Genomic DNA, 21,884 nt, shown 5'->3' on the forward strand with positions numbered 1-21,884 from the left:
ATTTGACACAAAAGTTTTATTCACCGTATTCATCATTATTTGTCTTCATTGAATTTTACAGACATACTCAGGACTTTTCTGTGTGGCTATTAACCCTTACAAAAGATTCCCCGTGTACACACTTAGGTGCGCCAAATTGTACCGAGGTAGACGAAGAAATGAAGTTCCACCCCACGTCTTCGCTGTCTCTGACGGTGCCTATGTAAACATGTTAACCAGTAAGTTTCTTGTTCAAAACTTTCACTATAACCCCCTAAAAGTTTGCATACGTGATAATTTAATTCTTCATGACACAATCTGACGCTCTTCTTAGTTATGTACAAGAGCATACTCTGAGTCCTAGAGTCCGTCGAACATTTCGTCATGGTTGGTCAAACTACGCCGTTTTCGGCTACGCTAGTTAAATCTGGTTCGTCAAACTTGTTTCAAGCTCAACCAATGTTCTAATATCTTGACTGAAACTTAGTTCCGGGAGTATTGGGTCAACTTCATTGTATCGCGCGCGTTGAACTGAAAAACTTAGACACGAGGTCAGTTTAACGCGCTTCTTCTCGTCAATGTTTGAAAAACTGTGATTCATTGGCAAGTTTTATCAATTTATCTCTCCTGATGAAACTTTGCAGAGAGGAATGTTATTATAACCTGTGAGATAAGCGGCAAGCGTGATTTTTCCAAAAAAAAATCAAAAGAAAGGAATATCGTTTTAGAAGGGGTTTTTGGAGAAAAAGAGAATTTTGAAGGAAGACTTTGAATGTATATTAATCCGTACTTTTCAATGGTTAACAATTTTTTCTTTTCATTTTCAGATAAGGAAAATCAGTCTATGTTAATTACGTAAGTAATTTTTCACTTTTGTCTTAATTACGTCTGGTTTTTCGAATTAAAATTATACACTCAAAATAATTGTGTTACAACACATGACAAGTTGTCAAAGTAGATCTACTTTGTAGAAATGTGTTAATTTTATGATATATAATCCTTCAAAAATCACTGAACATGATTGATTAAAGAGTTTGTACTTCATTCATAACATTAAAGCACGATCTACAGTTTGTTTTGAAAAGAAGTGTCCTGACTGTTACGTGGAATGGAAGGATGAACTAGAAGTTAAATTATAAGCGGAAAAAATTGGAAGGGTTCCTTTCTTACATCTGAAGTCAATAGGATGAATACCGTACGTGATTATCACATTTTATGGTGTTATACTAAATTAACATACATTTCCCTGTGCAGCGGAGAGTCTGGTGCCGGTAAAACTGAAAACACGAAGAAAGTAATTGCGTACTTCGCCACCGTAGGAGCCAGCTCAAAGAAAGATGAAGCTGCCAATCAGAATAAGGTACATAACCTACATTGTCTGAATACTTCATTTTCAGTTAAGTCGAGAAAGGGTGTATCGCTAATTTTTCAAGACGAGTTGAACACGAGGGAGACAGAGATCGTCATTATTTCGGCGACTAAACACTACTATTGCATCGCGCAATGCGGTCTTTCAACGCAGGTTTTAAAGAACGAGTAATTTCTTCTTTTTTTTTCATTCTTTTTTTTAAATTAGATTATTGTAAACTTCTTGGGAACAGAATTATGCACAATGTTATTGAATATTGAATAAAGTTGATCTTGCTAGCAACTGAGTAACTAATAACTAATATACATGTTAGTATTCAAAAATTAAGTCTATGACTTTTGAGTCCGACCAAGTGGCTGGCCAGTTCCCATGGTTTGACTCTCTCAAGACGTCTCAGCTCGTTGAAATAACCCAGGAGCTGTTGAGTAATTTCCTTATGCGGTTGTAATACTTAGCCGACATCCAGCCAAAGGTTTTTTTAAAGGGCCTTCGGAAATAAACTCGCCTGAATTCTAACTTTTAGGTCTCGGCTAATGTACTCCTTATGCATCTTTTCTAGGGTTCCCTAGAAGATCAAGTCGTCCAGACTAACCCTGTACTAGAAGCTTTCGGTAACGCCAAGACAGTGCGTAACGATAACTCTTCACGTTTCGTAAGTAACTCACATATTCATTTTCTATATTTATCGCAATAATACTTTTTTCTGAAGCTTTATTCTAAATTATATACTTTGAAAAAAAGTTGACATGAGGATATGATGTCTTTGAAGAAAAATTTTAAGCTTGGCTCATTACATCACCACTCGTACAAACGGCGTACCTAATTCACATAAAACATAATCGTACGTCTCCTGTTGTGCTTCATCTACAATACAATACCTTACTTTACAATATCGCACCAATCAATGCATGGTAATTTCTACAATCTCATGATACATGTTTAAACACTCATGCATCCGATTGCCAGCTTTTACTCGTTTAAACATCTCGCATAAGACAATACCTTTTACAGTCCTAGAGCAAACAGTCATTCTTGCGAAACGATTCCAAGTAATTTTACGCACTAAAGAATGGATTTTACATTGAAAGCTCCTCACTTAATACAAGTTTTTCTCTGTTCTAGGGTAAATTCATCCGTATTCACTTCGGCCCAACTGGTAAACTTGCCGGAGCTGATATTGAAACATGTAAGTTAGATTTTTGTCATTATTTGGGGGCTACACTTCGTTACTTATTGGCAAAGTTCAAACCATAAATATACACATTTTATATTTGGCACTCAACCAATTTTTATCTTTCAAGAAAAAAATACAGCAAAAAGAAAAATGCATCTTAAAGAAAAATTATTAATGACTTTTCATCAATGACTTTTGCTGTAATTTATGGAGACTTAACTCTTTTCTCTTGGCTGTAATATAAGCGATTCAACATCGCCTAGAAGACATTAATGACTAAAAAATAATACTTTCCATTTCTAACTGATTGGTAGAGCTGAGGAACAAATATATCTTTTATACAGGGCCGGATTAAGGGGGTGGCCACATGGGCCGCGGCCCATGGCGACAAATCTATAGGGGGCGGTAAATTTTGATTTTTTTTAAAATGTAGGCTTAAAAAAGTCGAATTTAGAAAAAAAACTACAAACGAGAAAAGGCGACAAAAGCTCTAATTTTCTGAGAGTATAGTAATTTCGACTTTTGTCGTATTTATTAGTCGAGTTAAGAGAGAAACCAAACACGCAATTTGGCCTGGAACGGCGCGACTTAGAGAGAAACGATGACGAGGACTTGAGATGAAAAGGAGAAGCCCTCGGCGCGGCGATCGGCATGTAACACATATTAGCCCCTACATGACTGCACATGCACAAACACGCATTGCGGGAAACACAGTGAGATCAGCGTGAAACGCATAGCGCCTACAAGACTGCGTGAATACTTCACGCAATGCGTCAAACACAGTGCGTTCAGCAGCGGTCGGCGCGGCGAGAAACTCATAGCGCCTACAAGACTGTCGGAATGCTTCACGCACTGCGCCAAATACGGTGCTGTCTGCGCGGCGCGGCGCGGCGGCGGAAGTTAAAATTATTGATCCAAATTTATGTTTGTTCTTTCATATTTTTTTCGTTCATTTCTTATGAATGGAAGGCCTTGTCCACGAAGAGATAGGTTTACGAGACATAACTTTCGCGCAAAGTTCCGTGAACTTTTGCTAGTAGTGTTGACAGAGCTTTCCCAAAAAATGTGTTCAACACAAGTAAACGCGTCTTATGCACCCCTCCCCCTCTGGCACGTTCATTTGATGGTTTTTATTGATTTTTCAAAACGAATGAGAAGGGGGCCCACGGGCGGCAAGTAGGTAAATCCGGCCCTGGACATAAGATATGAGCGGACGAGTCAGTTTGAAAAATGGAATCTTACATCAAGAAAAATTTAAGTAAGTTCCTCAAACATCATTCATCCACGAATCTCCTTCATATGAAGCTATTGGACTGTCAATTGTTCCGTCCCCATTAATGCTGCTGATGTTCATTAATAAGAAACTTCTTTATTACAGATCTATTAGAGAAGGCTCGTGTCATTTCCCAACAGTCATTAGAACGATCATACCATATTTTCTATCAAATTATGTCTGGATCTGTAAAAGGAGTAAAAGGTAACCATCCGTTTCCAATTTCACTTTAATATTTTTATCTTTGAATGTTTTTCTTCTCCAAAAACCACGGGCTCAAACCTTTATGGTCAAAGATTAAGGAGAACATAAGACATTCATCACATAAGTTAATTTGTTTTGGTCCTAAATTTTGACGAAAAACTTCATCAGAATGCTGTAAAATCAAAAGTTTCGAAACTTCAATCATACTTTAAAATGTATCTCTTTATATTGAATATATCTTTATCGAACTAAGCTTGCTGAAACAGCCGCAGTAACGACCAGCCCTCGTGAGATACCCTTTCTCGATCGGTGATTTAGTTCTTCATGTTTTTTCTACCAATATATAAATATATATTTATTTATTTATATTCTTTGAAAACTTGAAGCACAATTCAAAGATTGCGCTTCCAAGATTAGAACTTTTTGGATAAAATACAACCAGTTTTTAGTTTGACAAACTACGATGTTATTCATTATTGCATTTGAAGTTTACCAGTTCATCGCATAACTTGACATCATTTTGAAATCGTATCAACATATTTGAATCTTAATCAATTAATTTTGGACAACACGTACAGTAAACTTTCATATCATTGCTCTACCGCAAGCATGAAAATTTTAAAAGTGATGAGAAATTTTAGAGTGAAAAAGAAGAAAAAGGGAGAGAAAAACTTCGCAAACCTCAATCCAAAAAGTTTTAATCGTTTCACTAATGACTATGTTATTTCAATATTATCCTGATTTTCAAATCCATCGGTATGAGCTCTGCATACGCAACCAAAAAAGTTAAATTATAATTTCATTTTAGAATGGTAACTAAAAATATGTTTCAAGATTTTATGATTAATTCTTTAAATTCAATAAATTCAACGTTAATTTAAGAGGAAAAAGAAGAAGAAAGGCGAATTTTCAGAACGAGAGCCTGCATCACATACTTGAAAGAAAAAAAATTAAATTATAGCATGACATGAGTCATAAGTGGAGAGGAAACAAACTCAAACAATAATAATTTTAAACGTTGAATAATTCAAAGTAAAATAGGGAAACAAATTCGCAACGACTTTACGGCGAAATCATTCTAGCCTCTTTTAGTCGAACATTCACAGTGTGAAAGCTGGACTAGCTATTTCCAAACCTCTACTCAGGAATACACATGTGAAAGTAATCAAAGCTCATACGCTTGATTTGTTCCTAATAGTTATCTGTTGTATATTTAGGAGTTTTTCAACAGTGAAAAACTTGAACACAAAAAATTATGATCATTTAAATGAGTAAAAAGGGACAAATGTAGTAACCAATTCGTCCAACTTCTTGTTGTGGATTGGTTATTTAGTCATGGGTAATTTTGCAGTGAAGTGTTAAACAGTTAAAATTTTGCTCATCTTTTAGATCCTATTTTTTGTGAGGACTGTCGATATTTACTTTGCAAGCGGTACTTCCAATGAACCTAAAAAGTATTTTTATTTCTTATTTGTTGTCAATTGCGCCGATGTCGGTTCTCCGAGAGGAGATCGGACTCGCCGGCTCGTCCCGAAGCGAGTCTACGATATTTTCTTTCTCTGTGTGTGCCTAACTGTAGAATACCTAATGATGTGAACTCTTATTTATGAATCGTTGGCAGAAATGTGTATGTTAAGCGGCGATATTACCGATTATCATTACGTTGCCCAGGGAAAAACGACCATCCCCAATGTTGACGACGGGGAAGAATGTCAGTTGACCGATGTAAGTTCCTCCCCTCGGCGAGCTCCTCACCAGCTCACTCAAAACTAGTCTTGCTGTACTGTTCGTTTCGTTCTATCAATCACCAGCGCTGAGGAGAAATGTTTTCTCTCGTAAAAAGAAGGAAGGTCCATCCACATTCAAATGTTAGAGCAGACTCTTAATCCTACATTCCATGGAAATGGAATGTAGGAAAAGATCCGTGGAGAGGACGATTTGAAAAGATTTTTCCTCCGTGCGCTGGTCCATGAACTTTCTTATCCTTCTTTGCCCTTCCCATGTACTTCCGATTTAGAAATCGAGTTCGGTTGGATTTTCTTTCTTTCTCAGAGTTTTGAGTTAGATTTGAGACTGAAATTTTGCAGTGCGGTTTGTTAGGTTTCGTCAGTTAGATGTGTAAAAACCTCCTCGTTTTCCCCGGAGGCCCCTGACACAGAAAATATGACAGCTGATAGCATGATTGCCAGGCAGTGTACGAATACTGTGTATTTCGCTTCATGTGTACAAAATGGAAAACAGCCAGCAGCCTTGATGTTTACTCGAGTGTTGGCATGCACATGCGGGATTGATATGAGGAATGCAGAATCAAATGTTCAAATATTATCGATTTGTTTTTTCCCTTTTTTCTCTCCGTGCAGACGCACAGAAACATTGTGAATAATCTCACCATATCAGTTTCAAGTAGGTTGAGTTAAAACTACCCCTGTTAGTTAACAGCGTTGAAAAAGGTTACAACATCATCAATGGTAGGCAATGTCTCGAAAGAAAGACCACTAGTGACCAATATCACGCAATTTAACACTTAGTAAATTGCCTGAGAAGCATCGCCGAAATTGCATCACTTGAGTAAAGAGAAAACTCCTTGTATTCGGTAACTTTTACAAATTTCAATTTAAAAATCATGGCCCTACCCCTTTCATACTTCAAAAAATAACCACTAAAAATCATGGTGGATTTCAAAGTTATCTGCTGCTTATGTTACGTTCAATAATTTTTTGTGAAAACCAGTGCAGTAGTTCCTCTTTTTCTAGACTAAAAGCACAATCCTGCAAAATTTAATTCATTGCTGCTAGTATTACTTTCCCGGTGCAACTTGGAGTACAAATTCTTGAACTGAACATTCATTCAAAGCTGCATATTACGTTATCGGTTTCTTACAATGTCTCCAAAAGTTTGAAAACAAATGTCTGGAAGAATTCAATATCATATATTCTGAGGACACCCAATTTTCTATCGATGCACGTTGCATGATAAATTTTATTTGTAATATATATTTGTCATCTCTTGTATAAAGATGTATGTTATGGACACAAGCTATTATTTTAATGTGATTAATTGAATAATTCGTTAATGACTCCCATTTTTCTTTGACCTCAATTTAACTTTTTTACGTGCAAACATAGATCATGATATCATACTCTACATCTTCAAATCAATCCCACGAATGAGTCGATTGTAAAATTTGCGCCTAGTACTTATCGAATAAGTATAATCGATAGAACCCTGCTCTGCAGTGTATTTATCGATATGCGCTTTTTATACCTTCGACCACAATGCACCATTCGACACGAAGCAGTCATATTTTCTGTTCAATGTACTTATTTCATCCTCGAGTGTCTTTGATTTGATTGATTAGATAAGTGTTTAGTCTTGGAAACCCCTCCCCAGAGTTTTACCCTGTTTTGAGTGATCCCTTGTTTTTTTTTCTAAACTAATTCAACCATTGGCGGATCCAACAAATCGGCAACATTGTTTTTCTCAATTTAAACCTATGGAAATATATCGATTCTTGGAGGGGCCAGGTGCTCCGACGAGGTTCGATTATCTGACATAGGTTCAAATGGAGGAAACCTGGTGCTGCCAAATTGCTGGATCCGCCCCTGAATTCAACACGACGACCTTCAGACTGGCAAAAATTTACTACAGTGTGCCACCATATTTAGTGTAGGCGTTTCCCCGCCGTCTCTGGTTTCACCGTTTACACTATACTTTTGAAAATTCATTGATGGCGAAGTGCCTGTTGACAGCGTTACCGTTTGCAGTTTTGAATCTCGATATTAGTTTTTTGTTTTATTTGAGTTACCCATGTTTTATTTTGTTTTCCATTTCCACACACAAGTCCTTTGCTCACTACATAATTCATTCCATTCAGTGACGAAAACACAGCTCACGCACTCTATCTTTTGATATGTTGATAAGATTTTTGATCAATGAGATCCCTCTGAGCATGCTTAAATACAGCATTTTGAGAACAGCAATTATACATCATATGATGTACGTAATGCACATGCCGCGCCCAATGCAAAGGCAAATTATTTCATCAAATTCATTTGGTAATTTGAGAGTAATTATCAGTTTATTTTCTTTTCCCAAAAATGCAAGGATTTTTTTTAAAAAAATCTTTAGACCTATAAACAATGGGTCCCTTTGTTGATATTTTTTAATCAACGCGTAAATGTAAACCTGCCTTCTTTTTCCCGCGTGACCAAGAATCCAAGAAGTGAAAGGATAAACTTGAGTAGTGCATTCTTAGTCAAAACAATTGAAATGAATTATAGAGTGAGCAGAATTGTAAACATACCACCAAAACCGAAAGGTTACGTCGCCAGGACTGACTGACCTTATTTTCAGAAATGTGCCTTTTATCGAAGAACATAAACGACTACCACTTTGTGAGTCAGGGTAAAACCTCCATTCCTGGCGTTGATGACGGAGAGGAATTCAGAATTACCGACGTAAGTCCTTGGCTTCGACTTTGTGAACAAGGAATGTTGAAGCTTACCTAATGTCATCGTGATCTCTGCTCAGTTTCCACTTTAAAGTTCCCCTGAAAGCAAAATTAAATTTGGTCAGCGCTCATTCTGAATTTCATTCGGATTCACAAGGTCAGAGTGAATATGTTACTTTTACCTTCCCCGGGCATGTATCACTATAATCAATTAAATACTAATTACTACTCATAATATCCTGGCAAATGAAAATGAATGTATACAGTATGACATTATATGCCTTCAAAAAGCTGACGAGGCAATAAGAGCGGCTCAGGGGCTGCAATCGTTGAATCAAATACATTTCTTCCGTAAATTTGTCTCTGACAACTCGCTAGAATGCTGAAAATGCAGAAGAAATGACTTGAACCATAACACAAATCCATGCGACGTTTGATTCTCAAATATCAATTGATAGAAACACGAAAAAAAGTGATTCCATCATGATAATTTTAATCTTGGTGACTCATCTTTCTTGTGAACTGCTTCACAAAACATTGCTCGACGGGGAAACGAAAAGTACGACTTGAGCGGAGAATAATATAATACATAATAAACACAAGCTACCCATTCAAAATTTAATGAGGCCTGAAAAAAGTATCGTCTGTTTTCATAATACTTAATCTTTAATCACACGTTTAACACTTGTACATAAATCAGGTAACATACTCTTATCTTCCTTCCATGTATCTGTAAATATTCATGTATTCTCTATTTGCTCACGAGGAGACAATGCGTAAAATTTCAAAAGCAGTTTAGCTTAAGAGGAATCTACTCCACCATAATTTTGCATTTCACGAAATTAATGGGTGATCTTTGGAATCAGATCGAGAAAACCGTCAATGTATTTTGAAATTAGTGGACAGCTGTCTGCTTTTGAGATGGTACCGTTCCCTCATCTAAAAAGTACACGTTGCTAAATACTTTCTTACTGATATTCCGAACAAACTTCAACTTTGACCATTTTCCAATGGTCTATTAACTTAAAAATAAATACAGGAAAATTCCAGTGACCTGGACGCATTCTCAAGTTTTAAAAAATACAATAATTAAGAATTGCTGAAGAAGCTCATTAAACAGTGCGTAAACTTAACCTAAGGAAGTCTGCAACGTGTATTCATTAGACAATGTAAATAAACGAACACGGCTTCATTCATTTTCTTGCCTAGATGTACATAATCACTCCATTTCTTTCCTCTGTGTAAATAATCATACTTCATTTATGAATGCCAAGAAGAATTGATCGAGTAAACGCCACTCTTGGTTATATAGCTGAATCTATAAAATCAGCAAGAATAGATCTTTGGGAAAACAAACAGGATTTTTAGACTTTCAAATCGGGATCACAACATAATTTTTCATTTTATTTTATAAAAAATCCATCGCACAGAAACGGAATATTTAAATATTTAAGGTGCGTCTTAACGTTGACCGCAATGTTCGTTTTTTCTAAATTTCTTCAATCCATGATGAATAATATTTATACATGTTACATGCATAGTAACGGCAACATAAAACCATTTACGAGATAAACATTTTTTTGTTGGACATGTTGTTTTTGCTACAAAAATTTTCTTAAAATTATATGAAAATAGAGTGGGTTCGTGATTCTTCACAGGAATAAGAGTTAAAACGATCCGAGAGTGGTAGTGCTTTTTTGAATTCTTCGTCGCAAAATGGTTGATCATCGTTGACGTCATTCAGATACAAAAATATTTCTACTTCACAATTTCGCAATAAATAAAAAATGGAAAAAGGTAAAAATGAATTAAAAACATATTTCCAAAAAATCCCCCGAGCTCTCCATGGAGCTAGGGGAGCCCCACAAACCATTCATGGGGTGTCTTATAATGCCTCTCTGACTCCTTCTGTCCCTTGATGAGGTCTCCACCCAAAAAAGTTCCTTTCTACACCCATGAGCATTTTAAAGATCTACTTGTAAAATACAGACCTAAATTATTTCTTGTTTTTCTTTTTTGCGTGTAAAAAATAACTCAAGTTTCATCAATTGCTTTTAGCAAAGAGGAACAGTGACATCTTGTTCAGGGAACTGGGGACAATTAACAACAACACACAAACTGTTTCTTAGTTTTTTCATTGGACTCCGTTAAGCAGAAAAGAATCAGCTACTGCCCGATTTTTGGCATTTTAATTTTTTACATGAAAACGGTCGTGCCGATTTTTTTGCGAATTTCAGTGGACTTTCTGCATAGTACGAAGCAAACTCCTCAGAATTTTCAAAGGAATCCGCACTGAAGTTCACTTGTTAAAAATTGAATTGCGCAGTTAAATTTGGCAATAGGTTTTGTGGCTTGGTTCCTCGCTGCCGAACGCGGTCCCATTGTAATACTGCAAAGTCACCTATTACTCTTAAGGTGATTCGATGGACGCCATATTTTGTGTCAGAACGGCATGCGATATATCGCATCAATTGGTTCCATTTTTTCGGCTATTCGTCATTTTTCTCCAATTTTGAGATCGCAATTCTGTTGTCAGGAGACTACAGCACTCACTTACCAATTTTAACAAAGAAATTCAACGTACTAAAGGCGTGGTTTTTTTTAGAGAGAAAATATCGCATTTGAGTGCAGTTTCGATATTAGTATCGAATGCGATGTTTTTTCTCTGAAAAAACCACGCCTCTATTACGATGCATTTTTGTGTTAAAATTGGTAAATGAGTGCTTTAGTCTCTTGACAACAGAATTGCGATCTCAAAATTGGAAAAAAATGACGAGTAGCTGAAAAAATGGAAACAATCGATGCGATATATTGCACGTCGTTCTGACACAAAATATGGCGTCCATCGAATCACTTTAAGAAAGTTTCTTTGAAGATTAGGCGCATGTGGTGTTGAGTTTTAGAACAAAGTCTGATTGACGTCACCGATCGAGAGCCGTGCTTGAAATGAATCCGAATCTCGTGACCTTTTCCACGTTTGTTTGCATCTATGTGTTTGTAATGCGTTTGAGTATGTTTAGAGCTATGTCAGCTAAGTAATCGTATGGAAGACTATTACTACGTGAGCCAAGGTAAAACTCGCATCCCGGGGGTCAACGACGCCGAGGAGTTCGAGGCGACGGATGTAAGTTGCTCGACGAAATTGCACCCGAGGAGGGCTGTTTTAGCCGTGGTCTCAGGCGCAGAAAGCTTCCCCACCCTCCGTCATTCCCAAGTGTCGAAAAATTGTGTTTCCACATAGAGCACATAGAGTCGTAATGTAAGTGGGTGAGCTGGCGCCACTTTTAAGCATTTTCCAGGTCCGAATTCCGAGACCCCTGTGTGACGCCGGGTCACTTTTTCGATACATAATCGATTGTTTGCGATACATGGGTACCCGGCCGATACATAGGAATCACCACGTATTCCATACCGCCATTTTGGATCGAACATGTATCGAAAGAGTGACTCGAACTCGGCGCACACCGGGCTCGGAACTCGTCGAGCAGAACATGGCGCCAGCTCTCCCATTTACATTACGACTCTATGTACTCTATGTGTTTCCATCGTCGGGTCGCACAGATTTAGGGATGATTTATGAAACTAGCAGCCTGACAGTTGCAATTTTGTATACGGAACAAAACTGAATGTTGCTTCAGCATTTATAAAAAAAAAATGTGGGACAAGTGTAAATTCTGATTTTACAATAGAAAAATATTCTAGGTTAACAACGTCCGCGTTTTAATGAACAAATTTAATGTTGAGTTAGCATTTTTAAATGTAAAATCGACATTCGATACTTGTCGCACATTTTTCTAACAGCATTAATGCTGAATCAACATTCAATTTTTTTTCCGTGATTTGTCCATTAGGCACAATAAGACAAAGGTGTGATTCAGCTATGTGATTGGTCGGTCTCGTGGGTCGCGGCCGCGAATCCGCTTTTTTTACGACCCACGAGACCGACCAATCACACAGCTCCATTACACCTCAGTCTTATTGTGTCCAATAGACAAATACAAAGTTTTAACAATCAGGCTGCAGTCCGGACGCCAAGTTGCCACGACTAATTTTAGCTTCGGGCTGATTTTTGAGATTGATAGACAAAGCTATAGACAAAGCAGACATAAGGAGTATGTAGCCATCCTATTGGTTGAACTAAGTGGCTCTGTTAGACTAAGGGAGAAAATGATGGACAAACTATAGGGTCTCCCGTGGGTTGCCTTTAGTTAGTCTATTTCCTTTGTCCATTGCAACCACCCGCTTACACCACTAGGATCCCTACACATCCTTTGTACATGGCGTCATCCTTGAAGTTCCTATCTGTCTGCTGGATGAATAAATTTGGTGTCCGATGGATGTCTATCGTCTCTTCTCAATCTATCAAATCCCGACCATCAAAACATAATTTTGTAACACTAATATTGACTCATAAAGTATAAGCTTCTCCCGTATGAGACGATCCTATGAAACCATGCTAAGACAGTCTGCTCGAATCAATGCTCACTCTCCATGGTGGCGAAACTGTTCAAAACGAGTGTGTGACTTCACCGTGAGTTGTTTCATCGATTTAAAAAAAGGAGAGAGAGGAGAAAATGAGGGTTGGGGGATGATCAATTCCCAGCGCAAAAAACAATGAGCAAAAAAAGAGAGAAAGTATCAAAACCACCAAGACTATAGAGCACCCAGTTGAATGATTTCTTAGTTGGATGGTATCATGACTGGATATAGTGACGTTCGGAATGTTGTCTCATGAATGATGAGATTTCAGTAGTTAATTGGACACTAGGATAATTTCTGACTGACTCCGTGAAAAAGAAATGAAATCTTGTTAGAAACAACAAAGCTCACGGCTAATTCAACTGATCCTGATTTTCCTTTCCTCAGTCACAATAAAAATCGCCGCACAGTTGAAAGGCTAGGTTTCATTTATTTTTTTCGTCCGAAAGTTTCCTTATTTTTCTGGATATCTTCCTTTAAGAGAGAGAGAGCTGGTCTTCTTCAAAAAGTTTAGCATACGTTTTCAAACAGTTTCATAAATTTGGAGGGTGAGTATGATTGTCAACGTCAAGGTCATTATCAACCGAGATTTGTTCCGTGTACTGTCGCAATAGAATGAAAACATTAGGTGCGTGTTGGCTTTCTGTTGTAGTCAAGTGGTTATAGATTAGTAGGTACTAGGACATTGCTGGCTGTTTCATGATGCCGCGGGGCAATTTTTTGCAATGAACAATAAAAAAGGCAGGAAAAAAGTGGTTATAGTTTCTCAACGCTTAACACGAATAATAATCAGGTCCATCGTGCTTAGCTTTCAAGCGCGCAGTGGATTGTATTTCATTGCATTTTTTTTCAGGTTAACAGGCTGCTGACTCATTTTGCAAATTAAACACTATCTCTGTTTCCTTTAATATTTTCATGCTTCCTGAAATCGATAAATGTTCTTGCCGACTGCTTTTTCATTCTTTAATCTCTATTCTTTGCCATATGTCTTTTGTTTACCTTCATCAAAATCGTTCGACTAGATTATTTTTTGCGATATGTTCTTTGAGTATTCTGCTCAGTAAATGATTTCAAAATCTAAAATGATAAATTTCTACCCTGAGACAGTGATATGAGTATGATAATCACTAACAGATTTTGAGGCAGTGAATATCGTAACTCTAATCGTATTTACCAGAAGCATGGTAAATTCCGCCAGATGCCTGGTTATCCTTACTCTCCAATTTCACTATGACAAAAATCAAGCATACTCAGAGCAGAATTAAGTAATACTTCTGGTAGAAGGCTTACTCCTGGTAAAAATTGGCAGTAGAATGTGTGTTCCAAAATACTATAGACCTAAAGCCGGCTGTAAGATTTCCAATAGCTTCTGTTGCCGGCTGTACAATTTCTTATAGTCGTTCTTATAGCCGATGGCCATTAAGCAACAGCCAGACGATAAGTTTATGCTAAACGTTACTAAATACGGATACCAGGACTTAATTAGTTTTTGGACTACCGCTCTCTTTTTGTGCCGTAGTATCTTGATTTATTTTGCGAGGAGAGCTCCGTACTTTTGAAGGATGCCTGTCATTCTTAATATGCTGGAGCGCCTTCAATTCCGTATGATACTTTGCAATACCTCTGGTGTGAAATAGTTGCTTCAGACGCCGCGGCACGCTGCGGCGCGGCGGGCGGGCAGAGAGCACGAAACGCGCATTAGCGCCTACAAACCTAACAGGGATACTTCACGCATTGCGCAATGCGTGAAGTATCCCTGTTAGGTTTGTAGGCGCCAATGCGTCGCCGCTCCGCTTTGTGTTAGGATCTAATATTTAATCTCGCGGAGTCAGCGTTTTTAAACTCATGATTTTGAAATTTTTGCACACTCTGTATGGACTATTCTCATTTTAATTGATAAAAAAAATGTTTTAAAGGAAAATATAATGTGTGTTTTGTAAATATTAAGGTAGTTCCGTATCAAACTTAATGATTTCCAAAGCACACGAATTTCTACACAATTTCTTATTGCCTTTTATAGCCAATGGCGATAAAGTGTAAAGCCCGGCGATAGGAACTATAGCCCGACTGTATACTTTTTTATAGCTTCGTATAGCCTGGATATATGATTTGCTCCGCTTTCTACAGCCAGCAATATGATTTTCAATAGCCTTCTTTAGTCGGCTATCAGAATTCCTATGGTATTTTGAAACGCAGCTCCTATCGCCAATTTTTACCGGGGACTTTTTTTCTAGTTTAATGAACTCGGAAGTCCAAAAAAAAAAAGACTTGTCAGAAGATCGGCAGTGTCTATGTTACGCTACCTCATAGATTATTCATTTTCTAGAACTGAAATTTGTAACTAATCCAACGGATCAATAGATATTCTAGTAGGGTTATATTTTTACATATTCCGTGCATCAAAGCCGTGCATATTAATGAGACTATCTTCTGTTTCTGTCATCATAAGCGTAATGTGACTTGCGATGGTCGGATCATCCAAGGTATGTACCAAAGAGTGGTACAAGACACTGATGAATGTTTATGTGATCGATTTCACCATTTAAAAAGTTACTAATAGATTATAGGGATTTAGAGGTTTTCAGCATAGTATGGACGATTTTGATACTAGTCATTAGATATTGACGTTCCGTTTTCAGGTTTCAAGTTTCCTTTCACGAGAGGCTTTGCCTTTTATTTCTATGAGTCTATTGGTTTAAAAGGCTTGGCTGTTTCATGTCTTCTTATGTTCGACCAGTCTCGCTCTTAATTTTTTGTGCTCAGCAAAAGTGAAAATATGTGAAATTATAGATGACATGCACAGAAAATGCGCCAAAGTTTTCTCCTGATCACTTACAGGACCGCAAAGAAGAAAATCAATGATAATGACTCCTAGACTATACACGCTCTAGTAGCCATTACAAGTTGTTCTTAACATTTAATTTCAATGATACAGTTTTGGAATATATGAATATGTTTTCACTTTTGCTTCCCCTGGCTCTTTTTTACTGCTTTTTCACTCTGATACATAATTAAAAGAGGATAGTACTCGAGACTTAACATGTACCTTCTGCAAATCTAAATGTAACAAAGAGGCCTATACTTTGGAGACTGAGAAGAGGGGTAAAAAGTGTTGCGACTCCGATTAACAAAGTTCACGTGTTGCCCTCATCTGCCTCATCATGCCCTCTTTAAAAATCATCGAGGGACGGAGTCAACTTGTCTCGAGTGTTATCCTCAAAGTATTGTGGACTTGTCTAAACATGGATCCGGATTCTATTACACTTATGAATGTGATGTATCCTTAATACGCTTTGATCTTGGCTTGAGAGCTTGCTCACTCCGAGTCTTTTAAGCCTGCATTGTGCAACCCCTTGAATGCTACGTCCACGGTATGAAACTATACAAATATGCACCTCAATTACTACCGAGGTTGAAGATTATTTTATCACAAATATGCATATAATATTATTATTTTGACAGGTGGGGATTACAAAAAAGTTAATAATTCCTCGTTTTTGAGGCAAGCCAAGTTTTACTTGCGGGATAAACAATGAGTAAAAAGATCAAGACAAGTCCTCAATCGCCTCATGCTTTTATCAACTGCTTATGTTCTACCCTTCCATCTTTGCTTTCTGAGGACGCGCTAATCTTATTCTGCTATCATGCATCGCTTTTCTAATTCACCGTTTCTTTTCTTCTTCTGACGCAGAGATGTGCTTTTTGTCAAATAACATCTATGACTATTACAATGTCTCACAAGGTAAAATTACCATTCCCGGTATTGATGACGCAGAAGAATTCCAACTTTGCGACGTAAGTGATAACACAATTCCACGGAATTTAGCACCTGGGAGAAAAAGTCTCAGTTCCCTATGTGTACAACTCCTCCGCAGATTCATGTCATGACATCATACTTCTGATGAATAATCTGCATGTTTTCATGTTTTCCAAATACTTCAATTTTCCTGTTTCCCCCATTCAGAGGCTCCATTCCAGATCCTCCTGCCTATAACACTCTTCAATACTTGTGGGCAAATTCTTTCATTTTAAAGAAAAAATAAGGTGAAAGAGAATCAACAACAACGCAGAGTTACCTCCAGGATGAACCACGCAAAGTAACTAAAATAATGATACTAAGTTTAGAGTACTTAGTACCCTGGCTTTGAGACTTCGTTCAACTACAAAGAGAATTGTCAAATCATTTCTATGTTATTTGCAGTATTTCTATTGGATCACTTCCTCACCTTTGATTGCTCATGCTTACGTCTGCAATGGGCCGTTCTAGTATTACGTAAGCTACTCCAGCGTGAGAGAGGGGGCTTAAGCTTGTCATACGGAGTCCTATTGGGGTGGGGGGAGGGGTAAAGCCAAGTCCTACGTAAGCCTACTATTTTTTTTTTTTTCAAAGAAAAAAGTTTATATTTCTCAATAAAAATAATTTGTATAGATTTATCAGGCTTTCTCCGTTATTCTCTGGAGACTTATGAGGAAAAGGGGGGGGGGGGGAGTCCACGTTAGTCTCAAAATGGGAGGGGGCGGGAAGTTATCTTTCAAACGTACGTTACAAGAGGGAGGGTGTCAAAAAATCGACAAAAATGCTTCACGTAAAACACAAACGGCCCCTTAAAGACGCAAAAAGTTTGACTTCACAATATGAAAGTCGATGAAAAGTCTCACGTTCAAAAAATCGCCTTCGTTAATTTATCCTATCCTGGTTATGTTGCCTTCTAAAAAAAGTCCAGAACTAGATCCTTGAAGGACAGCATGCTTAAAGTGAATCCTATTCCTATACAATGTATGTTCTTAACATTTACTGTGATATGGGAGTAATATCGAATAAACAAATTGAAAACAATCCTGGCAAACATTGGTGAACATCTTCATAAGTTTCATTCCTGTCCTTTTGACAAATTGAAGTAAATTATTTTTCATTATAAATTTATTATTGTACGCACAGAATGGGAATAAGTGCCTCCTGATATATCAACATGCACTTATCCTCGTATTCTTCTGCATATCTACTGTGTTACGAGGTAAAAGTAAAAAAACTTATTTCTTACTTTGACCGCTTCTTGAGCTTGAATTTTTTCTGCGCGAATGTATCTTCGCAAATCGTTGTAACACGCCTTTAAAGTGTTTTACATGACACTGCAATATGATCTTAAAATAGCACAATGCTTTTGCCTCTTATGCTTTAGCTTTGGATTAAAAATTGCTTCTAGATTTAACTTGCTATAGTAATAGTTAAAATAATTTTGGAGAATTGTACCACTATTTTCCGCCAAAATTCTCAAGTATAATTACCTTAGAATTTCAATGGGACGAATTACTTTTAGGACTAGTAAAATTTTTCCACCCTGTAAATATATGTGTCCAACCTCACTGTTATTTTGATTTTTGAAGTGAGGTAAGTTTCCAGTCTTTTTTAACTTCATTCATTCTTCATGTTCTTTTGTTTTTACCAGTTTTTTCTTTTTCCTCTACATAACTTTCACGCGTTAACTTATCGTCAAATTATTTTTTCTTTTGTCGATTCTAACATTTTTTTTCATGGTTATGTTTACTGAATCATGACTGCTCAACTTGATTTTGAATATGATAATTACTTGAAATACTATTCCTACAATTTTATATCTTCTCTCAATAAAGAATTTATGATTAACAGTAAATTAAATACATTCTCCATGTCTACCAGGTTGTGGTAAAATTGTCCTTTCACTACCTTTTAAGCGAAATGGTTTTGGCTTTTGACTCAAAAGAAGCTGAATACCAGATGTAAATAAAAACTTATTAAAAATAAAATCTTCCTTGTAACTTTCTTATTTTAGATATAGAAATGAAAAAAGTTAATAACGGACTCTTGGTATAAAATTCAAGATAGTTTTTGAAGTGTAATCGAAAACAACTTATCAAGCATATGCAAGCATTTTTAAGGGGAAAATAAATAACTTTTGAATTTAACGATTTTTTTCAATGATCCTAAATCCTGGATATTTAATATAAATGACCGTAATTACGATTTCCATTCACAAAGGAAAGATGACAGATTAGTTTTTTTCAGAAAAATAAGGCAGTAATTACTTTTAGATTAAACTTATTTCAAGTTATTTTATACCTAACGTAAGTTTTTGTTTTTGCAACCGTAGCAAGCCTTCGACGTCCTAGGTTTCTCTCAACAAGAAAAGGATGAAATCTACAAAATCACAGCCGCCGTCATGCACATGGGTGGAATGAAGTTCAAACAGAGGGGTCGAGAAGAACAGGCTGAACCCGACGGCACAGAGGTGAGATACAATCCATCGTTCTGGCTCTCTTTATGTTGTTACAAATGGTGAAATACACAATTTCATAGAAGCACTTCGTCAAATTTCAGGGAAAACCGTAGGCTTCATGTGATGTGTAAGACCTCAAGTTCTCAGGGAAAATTTATTGTATCAGATTGTGTGGGACCAAATGCACAACTGCGGACCTATTTAGAGGTCAAATCAGATATGTTTTGATCGCGAAATTTTCAGAGCTCTTTTAAAAATATCTTTACCGACACCTACTAAAACATGAAGACCAGAAAAAAAACTCCTCTCGAGAAAAAATGGGTACACATAACTAGACTGTAAAATTAAATTTTGTACACTTATAAAAGGCAGTAAATTCTTTCATGTAACTGTCACTGACAGTAAATAACATGTGTTTCGTGAAACCTCGTCCTAAGCTTTTTTTGGTGTACAACAAATCGAAAATCAACCTTCAACTTTGACGGTCTTAAGTTATATGCAGTGCAGAGTGTTTGATCTAAGAATGATAACGCCTTCATGCTAATCTACAAATCAAACTGTAAACACTATCTTAAAAGCATGCCGCTTAACGTGTGATATATATTTGAATGCATTAAGAACGTACGAATAAAGATATATATTCATCAAATGCTAGACAATTTGGCGATTCAATTATTAAAACTGCACGAGATGTACATCTATAAAATTGAAAGGTCCTGATTAGATTTGTACTCAATCTCTATAGTAACTATGTTGAAAATACTGTAAAAGTCTATTCATTACTTATATCAACAGCTCTCCATTCCAGTGCTAATATCATAAACTTCCCTCTCTCTAATCCTCTTTTCCTCTATTTCAGGAGGGTGAGCGAGTAGCAACTCTGTTGGGTATCGATTGTCAAGATTTGTACAAGAACTTGACGAAACCCAGGATCAAGGTCGGTAACGAGTTCGTCACACAAGGACGTAACGTCTCTCAGGTGAGCTACGGAACATGTACAATTTTTTATACTTAAAGAGGTGATCGTAAATTGCATGACATTATAAATAAGCATCACAAGTGCAAAATGCACACTTTAATATCTTAGTTAGGAGATGAAGGACGGTAATTTTTGGCACAAAAATCCAAGATTTAGGTTGCCATGCTTTTATATCATATAGAGACTGTCACGATAACGTTTTATGTGCGTTTAACCATGTAGTTTAGGCACCAAAATGTAGTGAATCCTATACAGCCAGAATAGAGCCTGACAAAGAAACAATTGCCAGATAGCGGCCTATTGATTTTTTTTTTTTTGGGGGGGGGGGGAATCTCCTCGGATGTCTCACAGAAAAAGTCCCCAAGATTTGGAGGTGAGGGAAGACAGTTTTTAGACCAAGTTCCTAGACACGCATAAATGTTAGTTTACTTTTCTACTCTGGCATTTAAGTCTCCAAAATTTTCTTAAGTCACGTGTTTAGTATCGTGGTCCAATACATCTCATGCTGTTCACGTATAGTCAGTATTTATTTTTGTTTCACAAATCAAAATGAGGTAAAATCAGATGTTCTGAAAATTCTTGAAAACGTATTGATGATGATGACTCAATTCCTAAGAATAGAATAATTGTCTTGTTGGGAAATTGGTGTGCAAATAATGATTTGAGACGTGTGATCTCATCATAATCTGGATAAATTTGATGAATAAAAGGAATATCATTAAATTCAGAAATGGGAATCATATCTCTCTTCCATTTTTGTTGTTCTTTAAACGATGAACGTGATTTTTTCAACTTCTCCTTTGATTTCTAGGTATCATACTCAGTAGGTGCTATGTCAAAGGGTATGTTTGACAGACTGTTCAAATATTTAGTAAAAAAATGTAACGAAACCTTGGACACAAAACAAAAAAGACAGCACTTCATTGGTGTACTGGATATTGCTGGTTTTGAAATTTTCGACGTAAGTATTTTCTAAAGATATATAAAAAAAATTCTTGAATTTAAGCAATCGTTAAATATAAAGACATCATAAATTTTCATACATACTGATGTATGTCAAAGATCACTGAAATATTTCATGAAAGAGAAACGTTAAGAGAAACTTCTTCATTGAAAAAATTTTACAAAAGTCAACAGATATTAAGAGAACTGACCCAAAGTTTAAAAGTAAGCTGATCATAATGATGCAAGTAACATTAAAAGTATAAATAATTAAGAGATGAAGCAAACATCATTGGATTGATTGTGCAAAATAAAATATCACGTGAAATATTCAAAATTCAAATGAATACAATGATGAAATGAGATGTCGGTGCAAATGGCCCAGATTCATTCCCTTATCATTTCAACAAACTTTAAAACAAGAGTACCTACTTTATATCTGTGGCGAATTGAACCTCTTTAGATATATTGACATAAAAAAAAATTTGAGGAATGGAAGATTTGAAGAAAGATAAAATCGCTTAATTTTGTCTTAACTCATGATTTCATTTAGATCGGAAAAATTTATCCTGAAGAACGGTAAAAAATCGTGAAAAAAGTAGTTCGAAGTAATGTAGGTACTTAGTGAATTATGTCAGTTCCCTATCGGCTTATCTTTGTCATGAAAATCCTCATCAGATATGCATATGTCGGATTATGGATAAATACTATAAGAAACGTTCTGGAAAAATTCAACTTCATAATCTAGATACAGAAAATAAAAATAATATTTTCAATTTAA

At 36.5% G+C, this 21,884-nt stretch overlaps 1 protein-coding gene across 50 annotated transcripts in view; it reads left to right on the forward strand.

Annotated features, from left to right (window-relative positions):
* Window positions 1–21,884, forward strand: part of Mhc (myosin heavy chain) — a 106,292-nt gene that overhangs the window by 23,032 nt on the left and 61,376 nt on the right. For 23 of the 50 annotated variants that reach the window (XM_072303202.1, XM_072303241.1, XM_072303219.1 and 20 more), the window contains exons 4-13: window positions 62–218; window positions 807–834; window positions 1,234–1,339; window positions 1,908–2,000; window positions 2,471–2,534; window positions 3,901–3,999; window positions 5,621–5,724; window positions 19,057–19,194; window positions 20,042–20,161; window positions 20,973–21,122. In XM_072303202.1, coding sequence (XP_072159303.1) covers window positions 62–218; window positions 807–834; window positions 1,234–1,339; window positions 1,908–2,000; window positions 2,471–2,534; window positions 3,901–3,999; window positions 5,621–5,724; window positions 19,057–19,194; window positions 20,042–20,161; window positions 20,973–21,122 — 1,059 coding nt within the window. Of the gene's footprint in view, window positions 1–61; window positions 219–806; window positions 835–1,233; window positions 1,340–1,907; window positions 2,001–2,470; window positions 2,535–3,900; window positions 4,000–5,620; window positions 5,725–8,352; window positions 8,457–16,619; window positions 16,724–19,056; window positions 19,195–20,041; window positions 20,162–20,972; window positions 21,123–21,884 lie in introns of all 50 variants that reach the window. The other 27 variants (XM_019062651.2, XM_019062649.2, XM_019062653.2 and 24 more) reach the window with 2 other exon arrangements.

This window comes from Bemisia tabaci, chromosome 1 (genome assembly GCF_918797505.1).
Source record: "Bemisia tabaci chromosome 1, PGI_BMITA_v3".
Taxonomy (NCBI): domain Eukaryota; kingdom Metazoa; phylum Arthropoda; class Insecta; order Hemiptera; family Aleyrodidae; genus Bemisia; species Bemisia tabaci.